This window comes from Scyliorhinus torazame, chromosome 16 (genome assembly GCF_047496885.1).
Source record: "Scyliorhinus torazame isolate Kashiwa2021f chromosome 16, sScyTor2.1, whole genome shotgun sequence".
NCBI lineage: Eukaryota > Metazoa > Chordata > Chondrichthyes > Carcharhiniformes > Scyliorhinidae > Scyliorhinus > Scyliorhinus torazame.
The window spans coordinates 8,276,611-8,296,698 of record NC_092722.1 but is presented as its reverse complement, the minus strand read 5'-3'; the positions used below and the strand labels follow the sequence as shown (position 1 = coordinate 8,296,698).

At 48.3% G+C, this 20,088-nt stretch overlaps 1 protein-coding gene across 3 annotated transcripts in view; it reads left to right on the top strand.

Annotated features, from left to right (window-relative positions):
• The window catches only part of ube4b (ubiquitination factor E4B, UFD2 homolog (S. cerevisiae)), a 100,133-nt gene that overhangs the window by 64,713 nt on the left and 15,332 nt on the right, over positions 1-20,088 (top strand). For all 3 annotated transcript variants that reach the window (XM_072477893.1, XM_072477891.1, XM_072477892.1), the window contains 11 exons: positions 550-663; positions 1,576-1,774; positions 1,936-2,071; positions 2,840-2,939; positions 6,794-6,921; positions 11,669-11,767; positions 13,215-13,450; positions 14,325-14,451; positions 14,688-14,832; positions 15,401-15,535; positions 19,777-19,968. In XM_072477893.1, coding sequence (XP_072333994.1) covers positions 550-663; positions 1,576-1,774; positions 1,936-2,071; positions 2,840-2,939; positions 6,794-6,921; positions 11,669-11,767; positions 13,215-13,450; positions 14,325-14,451; positions 14,688-14,832; positions 15,401-15,535; positions 19,777-19,968 — 1,611 coding nt within the window. The remainder of the gene's footprint in view (positions 1-549; positions 664-1,575; positions 1,775-1,935; positions 2,072-2,839; positions 2,940-6,793; positions 6,922-11,668; positions 11,768-13,214; positions 13,451-14,324; positions 14,452-14,687; positions 14,833-15,400; positions 15,536-19,776; positions 19,969-20,088) is intronic.

The following is a 20,088-nucleotide window of genomic DNA, read 5'->3' as shown; positions in this document are numbered from 1 at the left end:
TGAGTGTTGTGTATTGCACACCTGAGGAAGACCAACTGCAGGCAGCCATCATTGAACTAAATGTATTTAAACCTCCCCAACAGAGGGCAGCAAAGAGGGCAAGGTGACCAAATGCTCAAATCTTGCAATATGCTACACTTGAATGGGTTCAGAATCTCCTGTTTTAATTTCTAAACTTTTGGATGCCCAGTTTAGTAGCATTGATTTAATAGATTTAGCTTATTCTAAACTCTGCACTGGGAGATAAAGGGGTGGGTGTGATTGAAGAAGGAGAAGGCAGGGTGCACTAGAGGGTTGGTGCAAACTCACTGGGCCAAATGGCTGCCTCCTGCACTGTAGGGATTCGATGATTCACGTGTATCTCCTAAACTAGCATTTGGTGTATACTGTCGTCCTGCAGCTTTGAATCCAGGTTTTCAGCTGATGTAATTTTAAACTAATTGCAAGTGGGCCCTTTGCACATGCGCTGTTTTTTGATGAAACACTTGTGTGGATTGGGTGACAACCTTCCAACTTGTGACCCCCCCCACCCCTGTTTTCTTTTTGCAGACTGACCTCTTCAAAGTTTTGCACAATATTTTACTGAACGGCGAGACCAGAGAGTCTGCTTTAAATTACATGGCAGCAGTGGTAAACCGTAACATGAAGAAAGCACAAATGCAGGTAAGTGTAAGGTAACTGGGCATGGCACTTATCAGGTTATCTCATTGCTGCCTCCTTGACGTGGTGATGTGAAAACACTCCGCAGCGGTGGATGTAAACACGTTATTGCTGAGATGTCGTCGATCTTTAGATGCCCGAGATTCCGGCAGCACAGTGGTTAGCACTGTTGCTTCACAGTTCCAGGGTCCAAGGTTCGATTCCCTGCTTCGATCACCGTCTGTGCGGAGTCTGCGCGGTCCCCCCCCCCCGTGTCTGTGTGGGTTTCCTCCGGGTGCTCCGGTTTCCTCCCACAAGTCCCGAAAGAAGTTAGGTGAATTGGACGTTCTGAATTCTCGCTCCGTGTACCCGAACAGGGGCCGGAGTGTGGCGACTGGGCGATGTTAGGTGAATTGGACATTCTGAATTCTCCCTCTGTACCCAAACAGGCGGCGGAATGTGGCGACTAGGGGATTTTCACAGTAACTTCATTGCAGTGTTAATGTAAGCCTACTTGTGACAATAACGATTATTATTATTGACTGACTATTGTAGTTCCCCTGGGATTTCCACAGACCTTCTGGTGAAGTTTCAGAAGGAGAGTCTACAACTCCAATTTTTTGGCTTTCAGTTAGTTGGGGCACAATGTTTTTTATTTAGGGTTGTGGATTGCATCTCATAACGTCAAGAGTTTTAGGAAATCTAACTAGTATTTGAAACAGTTTTAAAAATTGTTTTCTCAATGGTAATTGGGGGATGGACAATTAATGCTGACCTTGCCAAAGATGCTCACGTCACGCGAACAATTTTTCTAAGTAAGTTAGAAATGGAGTGTTTTGCCGAAGAACAGTGTCTCATTTCGTAACTACAACTGGAACTCAAAACTCAACAGTGTGTCGAGCATTTTTAAAATGTAAAAATTCATTTTTTTTATAGACAGATGACCGACTGGTTTCAACAGATGGGTTCATGTTGAATTTTCTGTGGGTGCTGCAGCAACTGAGCACCAAGATCAAGCTAGAAACGGTCGACCCAAGGTACATTTTCCACCCCAAATGTCGCATCAACATACCTGCTGATGAGACCCGTGTGAAAGCCTCTATGGAGGACATTAAAAGCTGGCTGTCTGAGCTCAGTAAGTACATACGAGATATAGAAACATTTCTCTGAACTGTGTGCATCTTTTTTCCTGCAACTAGCCGCCTTCTATCCGTGAGGTGAGCATTTTAACCCGACTTCTTAACTTAACGAAACAATTTTATTTAATTCGTATATCTTTGCTATTCGTCTGAATAGATGATCAGTCCAGGTTCGCTGAGCCAAAGTTCCCCACAGAATGCTTTTTCCTGACGTTACATGCACATCACCTTGCTATCTTGCCAAGTTGCCGCCGGTACATAAGAAGACTTCGAGCTATTCGAGATCTAAACAGGTAGGAGGGGATTGTAAATTTAGACATACATTTCTGCAGAGCCTTTCATGGACCTCCCTAAAAAAGATTCATAGAGAAGTATATAGTTTGGAAGTCTGTTAGTCTGCTTTTGGTAATTTAAATACCCTGTATGTGATTTAGGAGAGGGCAGCATCATATAGCGCAGTCCCCACACTATGGCCATAAGACATAGCAGCAGAATTAGGCCACTTGGCCCATCGAGTCTGCTCCGCCATTCAATCATGGCTGATATTTTCTCATCCCCATTCTCCTGCCTTCTCCCCATGACCCCTGATTCCCTTATTACAAGAATCTATCTGTCTCTGTCATAAAGACAATCGGTGATTTGGCCTCCACAGCCTTCTGCGGCAAAGAGTTCCACAGATTCACCACCCTCTGGCTGAAGAATTTCCTCCTCATCTCTGTTTTAAAGGATCGTCCCTTTAATCTGAGATGGTGTCCTCTGGTTCTAGTTTTTCCTACAAGTGGAAACATCCTCTCCACGTCCACTCTATCCAGGCCCCGCAGTATCTTGTACGTTTCAATAAGATCCCCCCTCATCCTTCTAAACTCCAACGAGTACAGACCCAGAGCCCTCAAACGTTCCTCATATGACAAACTCGGGCAATCTGAAACCGTAAATGTGATAAAACAGTCTGCTAATGTGGTTGTAAATGTGCTTCTTTCTATTCTGACCCAGAATGTTTTAATGAGCTTCCTTTCACTTCAGTCTGTTGTTATATTGGCCCATTACTTTTCCTTTCATAGGACTGTTGAGGAGCTGAAAAATAGTGAAAGTCAGTGGAAGGATTCCCCATTGGCAAGCAGACATCGGGAGATGTTAAAACGATGCAAAACCCAATTGAAGGTGTGTTTCTTTTTATTAAAAAAAAAATAGTAATTTCAGGTAATGATTCAATTTCAGCCTCTTCAGATTCCACAGAATGGGATGACAGAGGTACTCCATCTACAGTTTGCTCCTGCATCATCACAGCTGTAATGGGCTGATTTGCTTAGTTGGCTTCAAACAAAGAACAAAGAAATGTACAGCACAGGAACAGGCCCTTCGGCCCTCCAAGCCCGTGCCGACCATACTGCCCGACTAAACTACAATCTTCTACACTTCCTGGGTCCGTATCCTTCTATTCCCATCCTATTCATATATTTGTCAAGATGCCCCTTAAATGTCCCTATCGTCCCTGCCTCCACTACCTCCTCCGGTAGTGAGTTCCAGGCACCCACTACCCTCTGCGTAAAAAACTTGCCTCGTACATCTACTCTAAACTTTGCCCCTCTCACCTTAAACCTATGCCCCCTAGTAATTGACCCCTCTACCCTGGGGAAAAGCCTCTGACTATCCACTCTGTCTATGCCCCTCATAATTTTGTATACCTCTATCAGGTCGCCCCTCAACCTCCTTCGTTCCAGTGAGAACAAACCGAGTTTATTCAATCGCTCCTCATAGCTTATGCCCTCCATACCAGGCAACATTCTGGTAAATCTCTTCTGCACCCTCTCTAAAGCCTCCACATCCTTCTGGTAGTGTGGCGACCAGAATTGAACACTAACGACCAGAATTGAACACTAAATTCTTCGTGGCTACAGTGTGGTTCTGAACAACTGCAATGCCGCGTGTTTGATTCCCAATCCAGATGCAGTAGCCCTGGGATCCGCCTCATCACCCTGCCCCTGTGAGTAGAAGGCAATGTCAGACCGCTGCTGACAAACTGCTCAGCATAAAGCATCAGCAGGCAAAAAAATCCAAGGATCTGCTTTTTGGGAAGAGCACACATGACCTAACTTAAAGACATAACTTTCTTTAAAAAAAATTAAACAAAATGTTTTTTACTCATTTCCAATGATACATTCCTGGTGTATTTTGGTGACTAATTAACAAAAACTGGTCGCCTCTCGACTTTGAAACCACAACCCCCGCTCCAGCCCTGAATGTCCTTCGGTTCTTTTCCATAAATCAGTTTCTGAGATATGTGTGCATTGCACTCTTATCAACCGGCACTCTGAAGGGTATTGACACTGACTGCAGCTATGAAAAAACAATGGATACACTGCACACCATTTACTATTGATAGTAAATTGAATTTAACATTTTCAGGTACCTGCTTTTCCATAGATTCAGTTTATACCCTGAGAACATCCCAAATCTCTGGAGCAGCTGCATTATACACCCCACCGACGGGCTCAGTTCCGAAATATATAACAGCACATCATTGGCGTGTAGGGACACCCTATGCTCCACCCCCCCTCTCACTATCCCCTTCCACAACCCCGGGCCCCTTGGCGCAATGGCCAAGGGCTCTATAGTCAATGCAAACAAAAGGGGGGGGTGACATAGGGCACCCCTGCCTGGTGCAGTGCGAATTACCCTGAGTTAGTGCCCCCACACTCCCATCGGTTCCTTGTACAGTAGCCGCGCACACGCCACAAACTTCGGCCCAATTCCAAATCTCTCCAGTACCGCCACAACCCCACTCTACCCGATTAAACACCTTCTCTTCGTCCAGTGCCAGCACCACCTCTGTCTCCCTTCCCTCTGCCGGAGAAAGGACCACATTCAGAAACCCTCTCTGATTCAAGAACAGGTGCCTTCCCTTCACAAACCCCATCTGGTCCTCTCCAATCATCTTTGGGAGATACCTTTCCAACCTTAAAGCCAACACCTTTGGCATCTACATTCAGCAGAGGTATGGGCCTATACGACCCCACTCCACTGGTTCCTTGTTCTTCTTTAGTAGCACCGAGATGGAAGCCTGCCCCAACGCTTGCGGCAAGACATCCCTACCTATCGCATCCCCATTTCCACCATCAACTGCGCCAGCTTGTCTTTAAATTTCTCTTATAATTCAACCGGGAACCCCTCGGGGCCCTGTTGCCTTCCCTGACTGCATCCTCCCAATCATCTCCTTCACCTGCTCCCCCACTGGCTCTTCCAACCTTCCCGATCCTCCTCTCCAACCTCGGATACTTCAGCCTGTCCAGAACATAGAACATACAGTGCAGAAGGAGGCCATTCGGCCCATCGAGTCTACACCGACCTACTTAAGCCCTCACTTCCACCCTATCCCTGTAACCCACTAACCCCTCCTCACCTTTTTGGTCACTCAGGGCAATTTATCATGGCCAATCCACCGAATCTGCACATCTTTGGACTGTGGGAGGAAACCGGAGCACTCGGACGAAACCCACGCAGACACTGGGAGAACGTGCAGACTCTGCACAGACAGTGGCCCAGCGGGGAATCGAACCTGGGACCCTGGCGCTGTGAAGCCACAGTGCTATCCACTTGTGCTACCGTGCTCCAGGAGCTCCCTCATTCCCCGCTGCTCCTCCGGTGGCTCTGACCTATCCAGGTTCCTATAGAATTAATCTGCTCCGGATCCACCACCAACTTCCCCATCCTATCCCGTACCCAAACTATCTCCCTCGCTGCTGCCCCCCTCCGGAGCTCCGGAGCCTTCTCCCCATACTCGTATACAGTCCCCTTCACCCTTCTCAATTGACGCACCACTTTCCCCGTGGACAATTGATCGAACCTCGCCTGCAACCCCTTCCTCCTGGCCAGGAAACCAGATCCGGGTCCTCCGCATACCTCCCATCCACCTCCCAAATTCTCCTCAGTCTTTGGCGTTCCTCCCTATCCACCTTTGCCTTCAATGAGATCACACACCAGCCCCACCCTCCTATCCGCCATCATCTCAACCCCAGGCCCTGCCTCTCCGGCCTGACCCACACCATCCTTGAGTTACCGTCGAGTCCGCCTCCTCTTCTCCCCCAACCCGCACTGCTGTACATTAAAAGACAGTACGTATTTGTGCTGTTTTCTTAAGCTCTAACTTTTTAATTCTGATTTTCTCCCTCGCTAGGATGTTCGAAATGATCTTGGGGTTGGGGCATTAAAATTGGTGTGAAAATTCCTTGATCTCTGTAAATAATGTAAGCATCTATGTACGTAGCGCAGTAAGTTTGAGGGCAACCTGGTGTTACTCGACTCATTATTTTACCGTTCAATGTTTTAATAGTAAATTCCCATTTTATTTCATTTTGTTTGTTTAAGCATTGGATAAGTTGATACTTTTTTGTGCAAAAAGCAAATTTTGAACTATCATTGGTCTGTATTCATAAGCTTGAAATCTTCTTTTACTATAACTGGTTTAAATATCAAAATAAATCTGATTATCAAATGTTTGTCAACGCACAAGGAGAATTTCCCCCTGCTCTCTTTCTAATGGCGTTCTGGGATCTTTTATAAGCAGCTGAGAGAAAACTTGGGACTTCACTTTAAGGTCTTGTTCTAAAGCTAACACGTCCGGTAATGCAACACTGCCTTGGTACTGTGCTGAAATGTGAACCGTGTTCAGTTACAGAATGTTAAATGCACGCAGCTACGGTGCCAAATTGAGAAAACACATTCTTTTGACTCTTGTTGCACGAGTTCTCCCATTGGTTTCTGGGTTTTCTTGGGGGGTCATCGGGGTTATGTGGCTGTTCCACCTAGTGAAGTCTTTAAATACTGCGCCATATTAATTAGTTTTACTGCCAATTTGGTAGCAATGGTTTATATAGCTGTAAATATAGTGTATAAGATAATATGTGCTGACTCCAATGTTAAAACGTTCTGTTGTTTTTTTTTTTAAAAGACATCTTAGTTGAGGATTTTGTATTTGTAAAATACGTATGGACGTGTTCTTTCTATTTTACATATAGAAATTGGTGCGGAGCAAGGCCTGTGCCGATGCTGGTTTATTAGATGAAAATCTGTTAAGGAGGTGCCTCCAGTTTTATGGCACATTAATTCAATTGATCTTTCGTCTGGTTGATCCACGCTACCCAGAGTAAGTGTTCTGCTCTGTCCTCGCACATCGTGATATTTTTTCTATCCATTAGATGTAGAATGGTTTTGCGTGATTAGATTCCCTAGACTTTGATTCATAGAACATAGAACAGTACAGCACAGTGCAGGCCCTTCGGCCCAGGATGTTGTGCTGACCATTTATCCTAATCTAAGATCAACCTAACCTACACCTCTTCAATTTACTGCTGTCCATGTGCCTGTCCAAGAGTCGCTTAAAAGTCCCGAATGACTCTGACTCCACCACCTCCGCTGGCAGTGCATTCCACGCACCCACCACTCCGTGTGAAGAACCTGCCTCTGACATCTCCCCTATACCTAGGGCAGCACGGTAGCATTGTGGATAGCACAATTGCTTCACAGCTCCAGGGTCCCAGGTTCAATTCCGGCTTGGGTCACTGTCTGTGCGGACCGGTCTGCACGTCCTCCCCGTGTGTGCGTGGGTTTCCTCCAGGTGCTCCGGTTTCCTCCCGCAGTCCAAAGATGTGCAGGTTGGGTGGATTGGCCAAGATAAATTGCCCTTAGTGTCCAAAATTGCCCTTAGTGTTGGGTGGGGTTGCTGGGTTATGGGGATAGGGTGGAGGTGTTGACCTTGGGGTGGGGTGCTCTTTCCAAGAGCCGGTGCAGACTCGATGGGCCGAATGCTGCACTGTAAATTCTATGACCTTCCTCCAATCACCTTAAAATTATATCCCCCCCCCCCTTTGAAAGCCTGCTACCTCACTTGCAGGTCCCACCTTCATTAACCCCCTACTCTAAACTAATCTAACACCCCCCTCCCCCTTCTGCTGACGATTAATTTGCTGCAAAGAAGTCGATGAACAGTTGCCACCTCTGGGCGAACCCTAACAGTGACCCTTTCAAGGCGAACTTGATTTTCTCCAGACAGAGAAAGCTAGGAATGTCAGTAAGCCAGGTCTCTTGACTCTCCTCCTTCCCCCCCCCCCCCCCCCCCCCCGCCCGCACACCTGTCTTCGACACCAAAGAACATGCTCATCCGGGCTACTGTCATGTGAGCCCGGTGAATGACCCTGAACTGTATCAGGCTAAACCTGGCACAGGTTGTGGACGCGTTGATTATACTCTACGCATCTGCCCAGAGACCATCCTCTATTGCTCCTCCTAACTCCCCTTCCCATTTGCGCTTCAGCTCCTCAGCCTGCGTGTCATCTGACTCCATGAGCTCCTTCTAGATGTCGGAACCTTCCCTTCTCCCACCCTCACTCTGGAAACTACCCAATCCTGAATCCCCTTTGGTGGTAGGAGCGGGAAGGTTGAGACCTGTCTATGCAGGAAGTCCCGCACCTGCAATACCTAAATTTGTTTCCCCTTGTCAATCCGAATTTCTCCTCCAGCTCCCTCAAGCTAGGAAAGCTCCCTTCTATAAACATATCCCCCATCCTCTCAATTCCTGCCCTCTGCGAAACCCCCCGTCCATCCTTCCCGGGACAAACCGGTGATTATTACAAATTGGGGACGATACCGATGCTCCCTCTGCTCCCACATGCTTCCTCCATTGCCCCCAGACTCTCAAGGCTGCCACTACCACAGGGCTGGTAGAGTACCGTGCCGGCGGGAACGGCAGAGGCGCCGTATTCTGCGCCCCCAAACTGGTGCCCTTACATGAAGCCGCCTCCATGCGCCCCCATGCCGACCCTGACCCCCCCCCCCCCCCCCCCCCCCCCCCCCCCCCCCCCACCCACTTCCTGATCATGGCTATATTCGCCGCCCAATAATAGTTACTGAAGTTTGGCAGCGCCAGCCCGCCCTCTCCCCGGCTCCACTCAAGCATCCCCTTTTATACTCGCGGGGTCTTGCCCGCCCACACAAAGCCAGTGATAACTTTGTTCACCCGTTAATGAAGGATAATGAAGGAGCGCGGAATAAAGATGGGGAGACACTGGAACACAAACAGGAATCTTGGAAGGACCGTCATCTTCACCGTCTGGACCCTCCCAGCTAGTGACAGCGGGAGCGCGTCCCACCTCTGAAAATCGTCCTTCATTTGGTCCAGCAGACGGGCCAGATTAAGTTTGTGTAACCGTTCCCATTCCCGCGACACTTGGATGCCTAGATACCTAAAACTTCCCCCTACCACACTAAACGTCAGTTCCCCCAATCGCACCTCCTGTCCCCTTGCCTGGAAAGCGAACATCTCACTTTTCCCCATATTTAGTTTGTATTCCGAAAACTGGCCAAATTGCCCCAGAATCCTCATGATTTCTTCCATCCTCCCCCACTAGGTCCAACACATACAGGAGCAGGTCGTCTGCATAAAGTGAGACCCCCCCCCCCCCCGGACCAACCCCGTCCAGCCCCTTGAGGCTCTCAGCGCAATTGGCAGCGGCTCTATAGCTAGCGCGAACAACGGGGGGGGGGGGCACCCCCTGCCTCATCCCTGCCTCATCCCCCGGTGTAGCCTAAAATAGTCCGATGTCGTCCTATTCGCCCATACGCTCGCCACAGGAGCCTGTTACAGCAACCTGACCCAGTCAATAAAGCCCGGTCCAAATCCGAACCGTCCCACAAATACTCCCATTCTACTCGATCAAAAGCCTTCTTTGCATCCATTGCAACCATTACCTCCACCTCCCTACCTTCTGGGGGCATCATGATCACATTTAGCAACATTCTTACATTGGATACCAACGGCCTTCCCTTAGCGAACCCTGTCTGGGCCTCCTCAGTCTCGTCCGGAACACAATCTTCAATCCTAGTGGAACAGTATTTTGGCCAGCAGTTTGCCATCCACATTCAATAGGGATATCGGCCTGTAGGACCCATCCAGCTCCGGATCCTTATCAAGCTTCAGAATCAGTGAGATCGTGGCCTGTGACATCGTCGGGGGAAGCACCCCTCTCTCCCTTGCCTCATTGAACATCCTCATGAACACCAGCCCCAATATCCAGAGAACATTTTGTAACACTCAGCTGGGTACCCATCCGGCCCGGGGCTTTACCCGACTGCATGGCCTTCAGATCCTCCACTATCTCGTCGATCCCGATCGGGGCCCCCAGACCTTCTACCAGCTCCCCGTCTACCTTCGGGAAATTCAGCCCCCCCGAGGAAAGTGCCTCATCCTCTCTGGCCCCGGTGGGGGTTCTGACCTGTACAGCCTACTGTAAAACTCCTTAAACACCTTATTCACACCTGCTGAGTCTCCCACCAGGTTCCCGTCTCCATCCTTTACTTTCCCAATCTCCCTGGCTGCCTCCCTCTTTCTAAGCTGCTGTGCAAGCATTCTGCTGTCTTCTCTCTGTGCTCGTAGATCGCCCACCTCTCCTTTCTCAGCTGCTCCACTGCCCTCACTGTGGTTAACAAGCCGAACTCCGCCTGTAGCCTCCGCCGTTCCCTTAGAAGCCCTGTTTCTGGGGTCTCTGCATACCACCTGTTGACGTGCAGTATCTCCTTTACCAGTCGGTCCGTCTCTGTCCTGTCTACCTTCTCGCTATGGGCCCATGTCGAGATCAGCTCCCCTCTAACCACCGCCTTCAATGCCTCCCAGACCACCGCTGCTGAAATTTCCCCCGTGTCGTTGATCTCCAGGTAATTCTGAATACATTTCCTCAACCGCCCGCACACCACCTCGTCCGCTAAAGGTCCACGTCTAACCTCCAGCGTGGGCGCTGATTATTGCCTTTACTAACCTGTAGGTCAATCCGGTGCGGGGCATGGTCTGAGATTGTAATCGCCGAGTACCCCGTGTCCACCACCCCCGTCAGTAAAGCCCTGCTCAGAATGAAGAAATTGATCCGTGAATACATTTTATGCATGTGTGAGTAGAAGGAGAACTCCTTTACTCTTGGCTGCCCAAATCTCCATGGGTCCACCCCCTCCATCTGCTCCATGAACACTTTTAGCTCCTCAGCCATTGCTGGCACCCTGCCCGTTTTTGAGCTTGACCGTCGAAACCAGGGTCAATAACTGTACAGAAGTCCCCTCCCATGACCAGCTTATGCGAATCCAGGTCCGGTATCTTCTCCAGCATCCTCTTTATAAACTCCACATCATCCCAGTTTGGCGCGTACACATTTACTAATACCACCTGCACCTCCTCCAATTTCCCACTGACCATAATGTACCGGCCTCCCCCATCTGAAACTATTCTACCCGCCTCAAACACCACTCGCTTGTTCATCAGGATCGCGACCCTCTCTCCAGTCCCAAGTGGAAAACCTGTCCGACTCAACCTTTCCTTAACCTAATCTGATCAGCTACTCTAATGTGCGTCCCCTGCAGCATTACCACATCCGCCTTCAGTCCCCTCTACACTAAATCTTGTTAGTTCCAAATAGGTTGAGGTGTGAACATGTTGACTTTTTCCGACACCAGCGACCCAGCCATCCTTGCTGCCTTCCTGTCAATTGCAGTTGATCTATTATCCGATTTGTATTGAATTCTAGTTAATTAATGGCTAGTAAGATTTGATTGAGATGACCAGCTTTATTTCCGATTAGAATTGTCAGTGGCTTTCATTCTTTGGATTTGAATGCAGTTTCCACTTCTAGGTGGACCGTGTTATAACTCACTACGTCACTTCTCTGATCTAGATACACTAAAATTGCACCATTATAAGCTGTGTTCAACAAATGAACTGACTTGTTATTTCAGTCTTTTTAAAAGCCATGGAAACTCCAGGGTCTATTTTGTGTGATGATAACAGTGAATTCTTTTGATGTGTACTTTTCCCTAACTGCAGGATTGCTGAATGTTTTTTGTTCTCCTTGCAGCATGACATTGCCCCTTAACCCAGAGATCCCCAAGGTGTTTGCAGCATTGCCTGAATTCTATTTAGAAGATATTGCTGAATTTTTGCTGTTTATTGTACAGTAAGTAAATTTCAACAACGGTAATAATATGGGGTTAATTATTAGGGGAGACCTGGGCACCAGTGCATTCGCCCAAACAAGCTCTTTCCAATAAGGTTCGTTAACTTAAATACAACGGACCACTACTGCTTGTAGGAGAATTTGGCCTCCGTGCACTAGGTTCACCTGATTCTCTTGAATCTTGTACATGTCATTGTCACAAGGTGCGAGGAAAGCTGCTTTTTCAGATCTTGATGGTTTGGGCTGCTCCCTCACTAGGAGGAATTGTTTGTTAATTGACCTCTGGATCTATCTATTTATATGACTTGCCAACAGAAAGCACGAGAGAGCGATGACCTTAAAGGGACAAGGCAGCTCGCACACAATTCCAGCAGCTAAGCAATTCAGTTATGCTTCCCATCCTACCCACATGCACTCCTGCTTGAGTTCAGCCAAGGCTAGTAGTTGCACCATAATCCGATGAGAGATGAGTCAGCAACGAGGAAAGAACATTCATCCCCTAGTACTGCTTCATATAACCTTGTTACATTAATAGATGATTGCATTGTAAATGGTGCAGAAAAATGTTTGCAAATGCATATTTGTGGCGTAGTAACCAGAATTGACACGAGTGTGATTGATTCATTGTAAAGCCTTAATGTTACTTATTTTGCTGTTTGTGTGTTGTAGCATTAAATAATAATCAAGATTTGGAACGCCCACCAGCCGATATTCTTTCATGTTACTCTTTAGTCCAGCCATAGATCCCAGGGCAGCACGGTGGCAGAGTGGTTAGCACCGCTGCTTCACAGGAACCTGGGTTCAATTCCGGCCTTGGGTGACTGTGGAGTTTGCACCTTCTCCACGTGTCTACATGGGTTTCTTCCTGCGGCTTCCTCCCACAGTCCAAAGATGTGCAGGTTGGATGGATTGGCAGTGCTAAATTTCCCCCTATTGTCCAGGGATGTACAGGCTTAAGGGGATGGATTGGGATGGGCGGCGGAGTGGACTTGGGTAGAGCTCTCTTTCGGAGGGTCAGTGTAGACCCGATGGGCCAAATAGCCACCTCCTGCACTGTAGGGATGCTATGGAATTTGTCATGCTTGCTGCCACCGTGGCAAATTCAGCACAATGCATGGTTCTTTCTGAAACTACTTTGACATGTGTGGTTAACTACCACACCAGTGTCATGCCACCATATTCCCATTGGGCTTCAACTGTTTTATTGGTGAGATTACAAGTGGCTATGAACAACAGTAGCATAAATGACCCATTCTCTGCACTTTCTGGATGCTTGCTTTGTGCTGCAGGGTGAAAAGGTTTAAAAAGAAATTAACTCTTGGCAAGTACTGGGTGCAAGTTTAAAGTTTAATCTCTGTAGAATACTATTAAATTGCAGTATATTGGCCATTCTGTCTCGCGCGTGTTTTGTCAATTGATTGATTAATTACCATTTATTCTTCTGCAGATATTCCCCTCAGGTTTTATATGAGCCTTGTACTCAGGAAGTTGTCACCTTCCTAGTTGTATTTATCTGTAGTCAGAACTATATCCGAAATCCTTACTTGATTGCCAAGCTTGTAGAAGTCATGTTTGTGACAAATCCAGCAGTTCAGCCTCGAACGCAGAAATTCTATGAAATAATGGAGAACCACCCATTGGCCACTAAACAACTGGTGCCTGCATTAATGAAATTTTACACAGGTATGCTGTTTTCCCCATTTAACTCGACTATCAAGATCATTTGGTTGATGTGCAATGGGGTTACTTTGGTTAGATGAGCTAAGAAAGGTTCTTGCAAGTTACATGGGAGACTCCTCGAAGATACTTACAGGAAACATTTACTCTCATGGTTCTGTGAAGTCTCATTGCTTTGTTTATTGGGGAAGTAGGACCACTAGCCTTGGAACAGCATATAAACATGCGAGTCAGCATTTCACTCCAAGCAGCAGATGTTTTTTTTCCCTCTTCATTACTAAAATAGACTGCAGGACGTAAGGCTTTATGAAGAGAAATTGGATGTCGAAGCTAAAGATTAAATAACTGTTCTGGAAAATTAATGGAGAACTTCAATTTTATAGCAAAAGCTGATCCCATTGCAAAGGAATTGGAAGCTCATTTTGACTTTTTAAATCTCCCTCAATTCCTTTGCTGAAGACATGGACTTGTACTGTGAACTCGTTCCTCAGGTGCTGACTAACCACTAGTACCTCAATCAAGTGACCATCCTTTATGAATCCGGGTGCTGTGTTGTGGGTCTGTTTGGCTGAAAGGGGTCTCTGTCCTCGCACAGTAGCCACACGTCAGCATTTTCTATGGATAGTGAAGGCAATAGATGCCACTTACATCATCACAGTGTTGCCCTCAGGAAGTAGCACAGCATTTTAGCCACTTTATTATATTATTGGTTAACCTGACTAAATTGGAGTGATTGGCGATCCTTGGGGATCTCTTAATGACATTGCTGTTGTAGTGTAAATGCGACCGGCAATATTTTTGTTTAAGACATTAAGCCTGATGCTGAGTTTCAGTATTTTGGAAGCAGCGATTAAAAATGCGCTGATAATTTGTTTCTCAGATGTCGAACATACTGGAGCGACAAGTGAATTCTATGACAAATTCACTATCCGTTACCACATCAGCACAATCTTTAAGAGCCTTTGGCAGAACGTGGCACATCAAGGCACCTTCATGGAAGAGTTTAAGTAAGTTGATGCAATTTAATTAAGAAATCAATCTGGTTTTGTGTGTTGGTAGGTAGGAGAGTGAGGGTGGAAAGAGATTAGAACCGTGAATTCATAGTGACCACCAGCTGCCTAAACATGTGGCCAATTATTTGTGGTTACATTCACAAAACCTGTTTGTTAGATTTTACTTTGCCAACTTGCATCTCTTGGCCTGCTTTATCCTACAGTTACACTGCGTATGTTTTATTTTTTAGCTCGGGAAAGCAATTTGTCCGCTACATCAATATGTTAATAAATGACACAACGTATCTGTTGGATGAAAGTCTGGATTCTCTCAAACGCATCCATGAGGTACAAGAAGAAATGAAGAACAAAGAACGCTGGGACTCATTGCCCAGGGTAAGCGTGTACCTTGTTTTATTTTTGTGAATATGTTATGGCATTAGATTGAGAATAATGGTTAAAGAAGGCGGAGACAAAAGCCATATTTAATTCTGGATGCTTGAAGGCAGTATTTTGAAATTTGGGAATGTTGCATTGCATTTTAGATTTGAACATCTGGTTGCCCATAATAATTTGTGAAACCATTTCTTAAAAAAAGAAACCATTCATTTTTTGTTTCTGTTTTTTTTTTGGATACTTGAACCAGATACTTGGGTGATTAACATGTCCCAGCATGTGTGTATAAGACAGATGGTCTATTTCCTAATTAAACACTCCTGATCCATTGTTCTAAATATTTATAAAGTCTGAAATGCTTTTGAGAACTAAACTAAATCTTTACTCCTCTAAGATTGCTGTGCCATGACACAAGGAATCTATATAGAGCTAATGGGGCTAGGTTTTTGGGCAGTAAAATTGATGGATTCTCCGGTGTGTCTCCACCATTTTCATGTGTTGTTTTTGCCCAGGCGCTGCTCAAGGCATAAACCAGGTGTCTCAAAATGATTGTCTTTTATTTTAACAGGATCAACAACAGAGTCGACAATCACAGCTGACCCAGGACGAGCGTGTCTCCCGATCGTACCTTGCCCTTGGTGCTGAAACAGTGGACATGTTCCATTACCTCACCAAACAAGTGCAAAAACCTTTCCTTAGACCTGTGAGTAAATCTGACCAATTCTTTCCCATAAACAAACTTATTGTACTTCACTTTGTATGTTTTGTTTTGTTTTGTTTTGCTTGAGGCAAACAATTGAACAGTGTTCGAAGCTCCATTTTAAGTGTGTGTGCGCGCACATGTGTGTGTGTGTGAACTTCAGATAGCTCAAAGTTACTAGATGCTAAATCAGATCACCGGGAGCGGATGTAGAGCGAAATAGAATGAATGCCTTGAACTTACTCTTAGTCACAATCCCAAGAGCAGCAGGTTTAATGGCAGTAAGGGGCGACACGATGGTGCACTGGTTAGCACTGCTGCCTCATGTCGCCGACAACCAGGGTTCGATCCCGGCTCTGATTCACTGTCCGTGTGGAGTTTTGCACATTCTCCCCAGGTCTGCATGGGGCCCCCCCCCCCACCCCCCCCACACACAACCCAAAGATGTGCAGGGTTGGTGGATTGGTCACGCTAAAATTGCCCCTTAATTGGGAAAAATGGACACTCTACATTTATATTTAAAAAAAGGTTTCATGGCAGCATTGGGAGGGAGGGGAGGGAGGAGAAGAAGAGACAATGCAACGAGAGCTGAAAAATCGCTTTCCTGCCGGTGAGATGCACTCCGGCCATCATAAGCCGCCATTCCTGCCAGAGGCTGGCATGATGCAGATGCCTCTGGAATGCCACCTGTTGCAATAGGGTGGGGTGGAGCATCTACCATGTGTATCTTCTCACCACAGGAACTTGCACGAAGTGGAGCTTCTTGATGCAGGTGGATGACTGCTTGAGGGATTGTTGGGCAGTGGTGGTCTGTGCGGGGGTAGGGGGGGCGGAGGAAAGAGGAGAGTGGATTTGACGGAAAGGCGAGGAATAAAGAGGTGGATCTTTGTGGAGCCCCCCCCCCCCCCCCCCCCCCCCCCCAGGTTTGAAGGCAGCCTCTTGACCAGTTTGCTCTGTTAGCTTGGGTGGCCTTGGTTGCTCTCTGTAGACCCGAGGGCACTGGCTTCTGCTGTTCTTCTGTGGGGCAGCTGCTCCCTCTGCCGTCAGTGGATGAAGCTGATGGGGTCACAGGAAAGTGGGATTCCAAAGGGTGAGACCACCCTCACAGACGCCCGAGTGGAGGTCACAGGTGTCCAACAGCCGCTCCTCCTCCCTATGGCTGCTTGAGGTTTTCCCACTGATGTTTTGAGGAGGAGGGTAACCTGAAGGGGAGGTAAAGATGTCCTGTCCCTCTTCCACATAGCCACTGTAAGCCCATGGCTACAACGATGGAGTGCAGGTCTGCGTGCATCTCTGGTAGAAACTGGGCTAGGTTCCTCATTGCATTCGCCACCCTCCCCCACGTGGACCTTGATGCACGCACATGTCGGTACCATTTCAGCCAGTAGGGGGCACCATTTCAGCCAGCAGAGGGCAAAGTCTTCTGCCACATGTGCCACTCTAGTTCCTCCAACACCTCTGTCTGTTCCCCCTCCTCTTGCAGCTTTCCCAGCATCTAATAGATGGTGCATCCCTTAGTCTTGTCATTTGATTTTGCTGTTGCAGATGCCTCTTCCCCATTGTCCCCCCAAGTGCTGGTGGGCTTGACTGACCCTGCCTTCTGTTGTGAAAATGTCTGTACAGTGACCACCAGAATGTATGACCAATAGGTCTAGTACCCAGCAAAGTGTGTAGGTGTGTACCACTGCGCTGGTGAAGGGTGCAGGTGACTGCTGTGACGCCTCTTCCCCTTCCCCAATGCCCTCGGTTCTCTGTGCTGGAGGAATTGCTGGACAGGGCTTCGTCCTCTTCCTTTGTCATCTTTCTGCTGCCACCTGTAATGAGAGAGTGAGTGGCTGCACGAGCTGCCTCCACCATGGAGGAACACTTGACCCGTGGATTTCTATGTAACTATATTATGGATCCTTACTGGATAGAAACATTGAAAATGGTAGCAGCAGTAGGCCCTTGGAACCTGCACCGCTATTCCATTTGGTCACGGCTGATTCTTCATTTCAACGCCATGTTCCTGCGCTCTCCCCATATCCCTTGACACATTTAGTATCTTGAAATCTATCTGTTTCCGCCTTTACATTGTTGTCTGCTGACCTCTCCATCTCGACAGACTCCATCTGGTTCCTCCCCTGCCAGCTGGGCTGCCCGCTCTTCGGAGTCCGTGAGATTGTTGAGGCTAGGTTGGCCACCTCTCCTCTCGTCTCTCTCCTGCAATGCCTCAACTTTTCCTCTGCAAAGAGGACAGATGGGGTTGAGAACAGTTGAGTTTTGGGTATCTTTCTCATCCAGTCTTACAAATAACCCCCTGTGCCATGTTACCGATGCACTGCAGATGGTGCACAAGGGTTCTGGAGCAGCAGCTCCAGCGTGGTGATCCCATACCCATAGAAAGATGAGGCCCACAGAGGCTTGTGATTAGTGGTGCTTGCTGGTAGGGACTCACAGCGGCCTTTCCATATGAGGCATCACATCATGTTGAGGAGCTCTCTTATGCATGGGCCGCACAAGTGGTGCACTTGCCACTGACTCCCCTCTGCCATTCAGTGAGGTGAGTGGGAGCAGTTGAGGGTTTCATTTACCCTGGTGCTGTGGATGTGAGAATTCACCCATTTGTGGCATTTCAGGGCAGTCCTTCGATGGAGGCCCTGGGCACTGACCGCCTTGGTGACTCTTTCCTGGGCACTGACCGCCTTGGTGACTCTTTCCTGGGCACTGACCGCCTTGGCGACTCCTTCCTGGGCACTGACCGCCTTGGCGACTCCTTCCTGGGCACTGACCGCCTTGGCGACTCCTTCCTGGGCACTGACCGCCTTGGCGACTCCTTCCTGGGCACTGACCGCCTTGGCGACTCCTTCCTGGGCACTGACCGCCTTGGCGACTCCTTCCTGGGCACTGACCGCCCTGGCGACTCCTTCCTGGGCACTGACCGCCCTGGCGACTCCTTCCTGGGCACTGACCGCCTTGGCGACTCCTTCCTGGGCACTGACCGCCTTGGCGACTCCTTCCTGGGCACTGACCGCCTTGGCGACTCCTTCCTGGGCACTGACCGCCTTGGTGACTCCTTCCTGGGCACTGACCGCCTTGGCGACTCCTTCCTGGGCACTGACTGCCTTGGCGACTCCTTCCTGGGCACTGACCGCCTTGGCGACTCCTTCCTGGGCACTGACCGCCTTGGCGACTCCTTCCTGGGCACACCGCCTTGGCGACCCCTTCCCGGGCATTGACTGCCTTGGCGACTCCTCCCTGGGCACTGGACCGCCTTGGCGACTCCTCCCTGGGCACTGACCGCCTTGGCAACTCCTTCCCGGGCACTGACCGCCTTGGCGACTCCTTCCCGGGCATTGACTGCCTTGGCGACCCCTTCCCGCGCATTGACTGCCTTGGCGACCCCTTCCCGCGCATTGACTGCCTTGGCGACCCCTTCCCGCGCATTGACTGCCTTGGCGACCCCTTCCCGCGCATTGACTGCCTTGGCGACTGCCTTGGCGACTCCTTCCCGTGCAGAGCTGGTCAGATGGGTCAACCTCCACTGCATTGAGTGGCACTTTGAGGGAAATGTCACTTTATTCGGGGGCTGAGCTCTCTTTGGTTGGCGGACTGACTCTTCCTCCAGCGGTGGGGATGGAAGAAATTGGGATCAGGTGTTTTTTAAATATGACGGGTAGATACAATGGCAGGGTGTGTGACACCCAGCCTGCCTTGCTACATGATATGTTCGAAATCGCCCCCCTCCCGACTGCATAATTGATTAGGCCAGCATTGTGCCACTCTGCACCAATTCCACTGTCTTCTGCAGCAGGAAACACTCCCATGTTCTTGCCTCTGCCACAGGACTTGGATCTGGAATGGAAAGTTCCGTCCACAGTAACTGCTTTCCTGGTAGACTGATCATTTAAAGCAATTTACTCCCATGTGTTTTCGGAAGGATAACATTATGGAGGTTAGCTGACCATGGTAGCAAAGAGACTTGGTATTTGGGAGTGAAAGGGGGCAGCTGTCTCCACCAGAATTTGATTTACTGTGCAAGGTGATCCCTAAGTATAATGTACTTACTGTAGAGTGTTGCTTTTCTCTTCAAGAGTTCTCTCCTGTTCGCTGTTTTTTGTGCTCTGGCTGAAAGTGGAAAATGTTCAGAAACTATCGGAAAGGTTGGGGGGAAAAAAAACTTAATTGGAGTCTATTGGTTGGTAAAGCTTTAAAAGGCAATGTTTCAGTCGCATGCTGCTGAATTTCTCCCGTGCTTGTTTCAGGAACTCGGCCCCCGCTTGGCTGCCATGTTAAACTTCAACTTGCAGCAACTGTGTGGGCCGAAGTGCCGGGACCTGAAGGTAGAAAACCCAGAAAAATACGGCTTCGAACCAAAGAAACTTTTGGATCAGCTGACTGACATTTACCTGCATTTAGACTGTCCCCGGTTTGCAAAGGCCATTGCGGATGACCAGGTTTGTGGTCCATCACTCCTGAACGCTCAATTTTCTGTCTCTCATTTTTGAGCAGCTTCTAACGTGCGTTGTCTGCATGCCTCCCAAATGAATTTGTGTAACTGGATTTCTGTCGTGTTT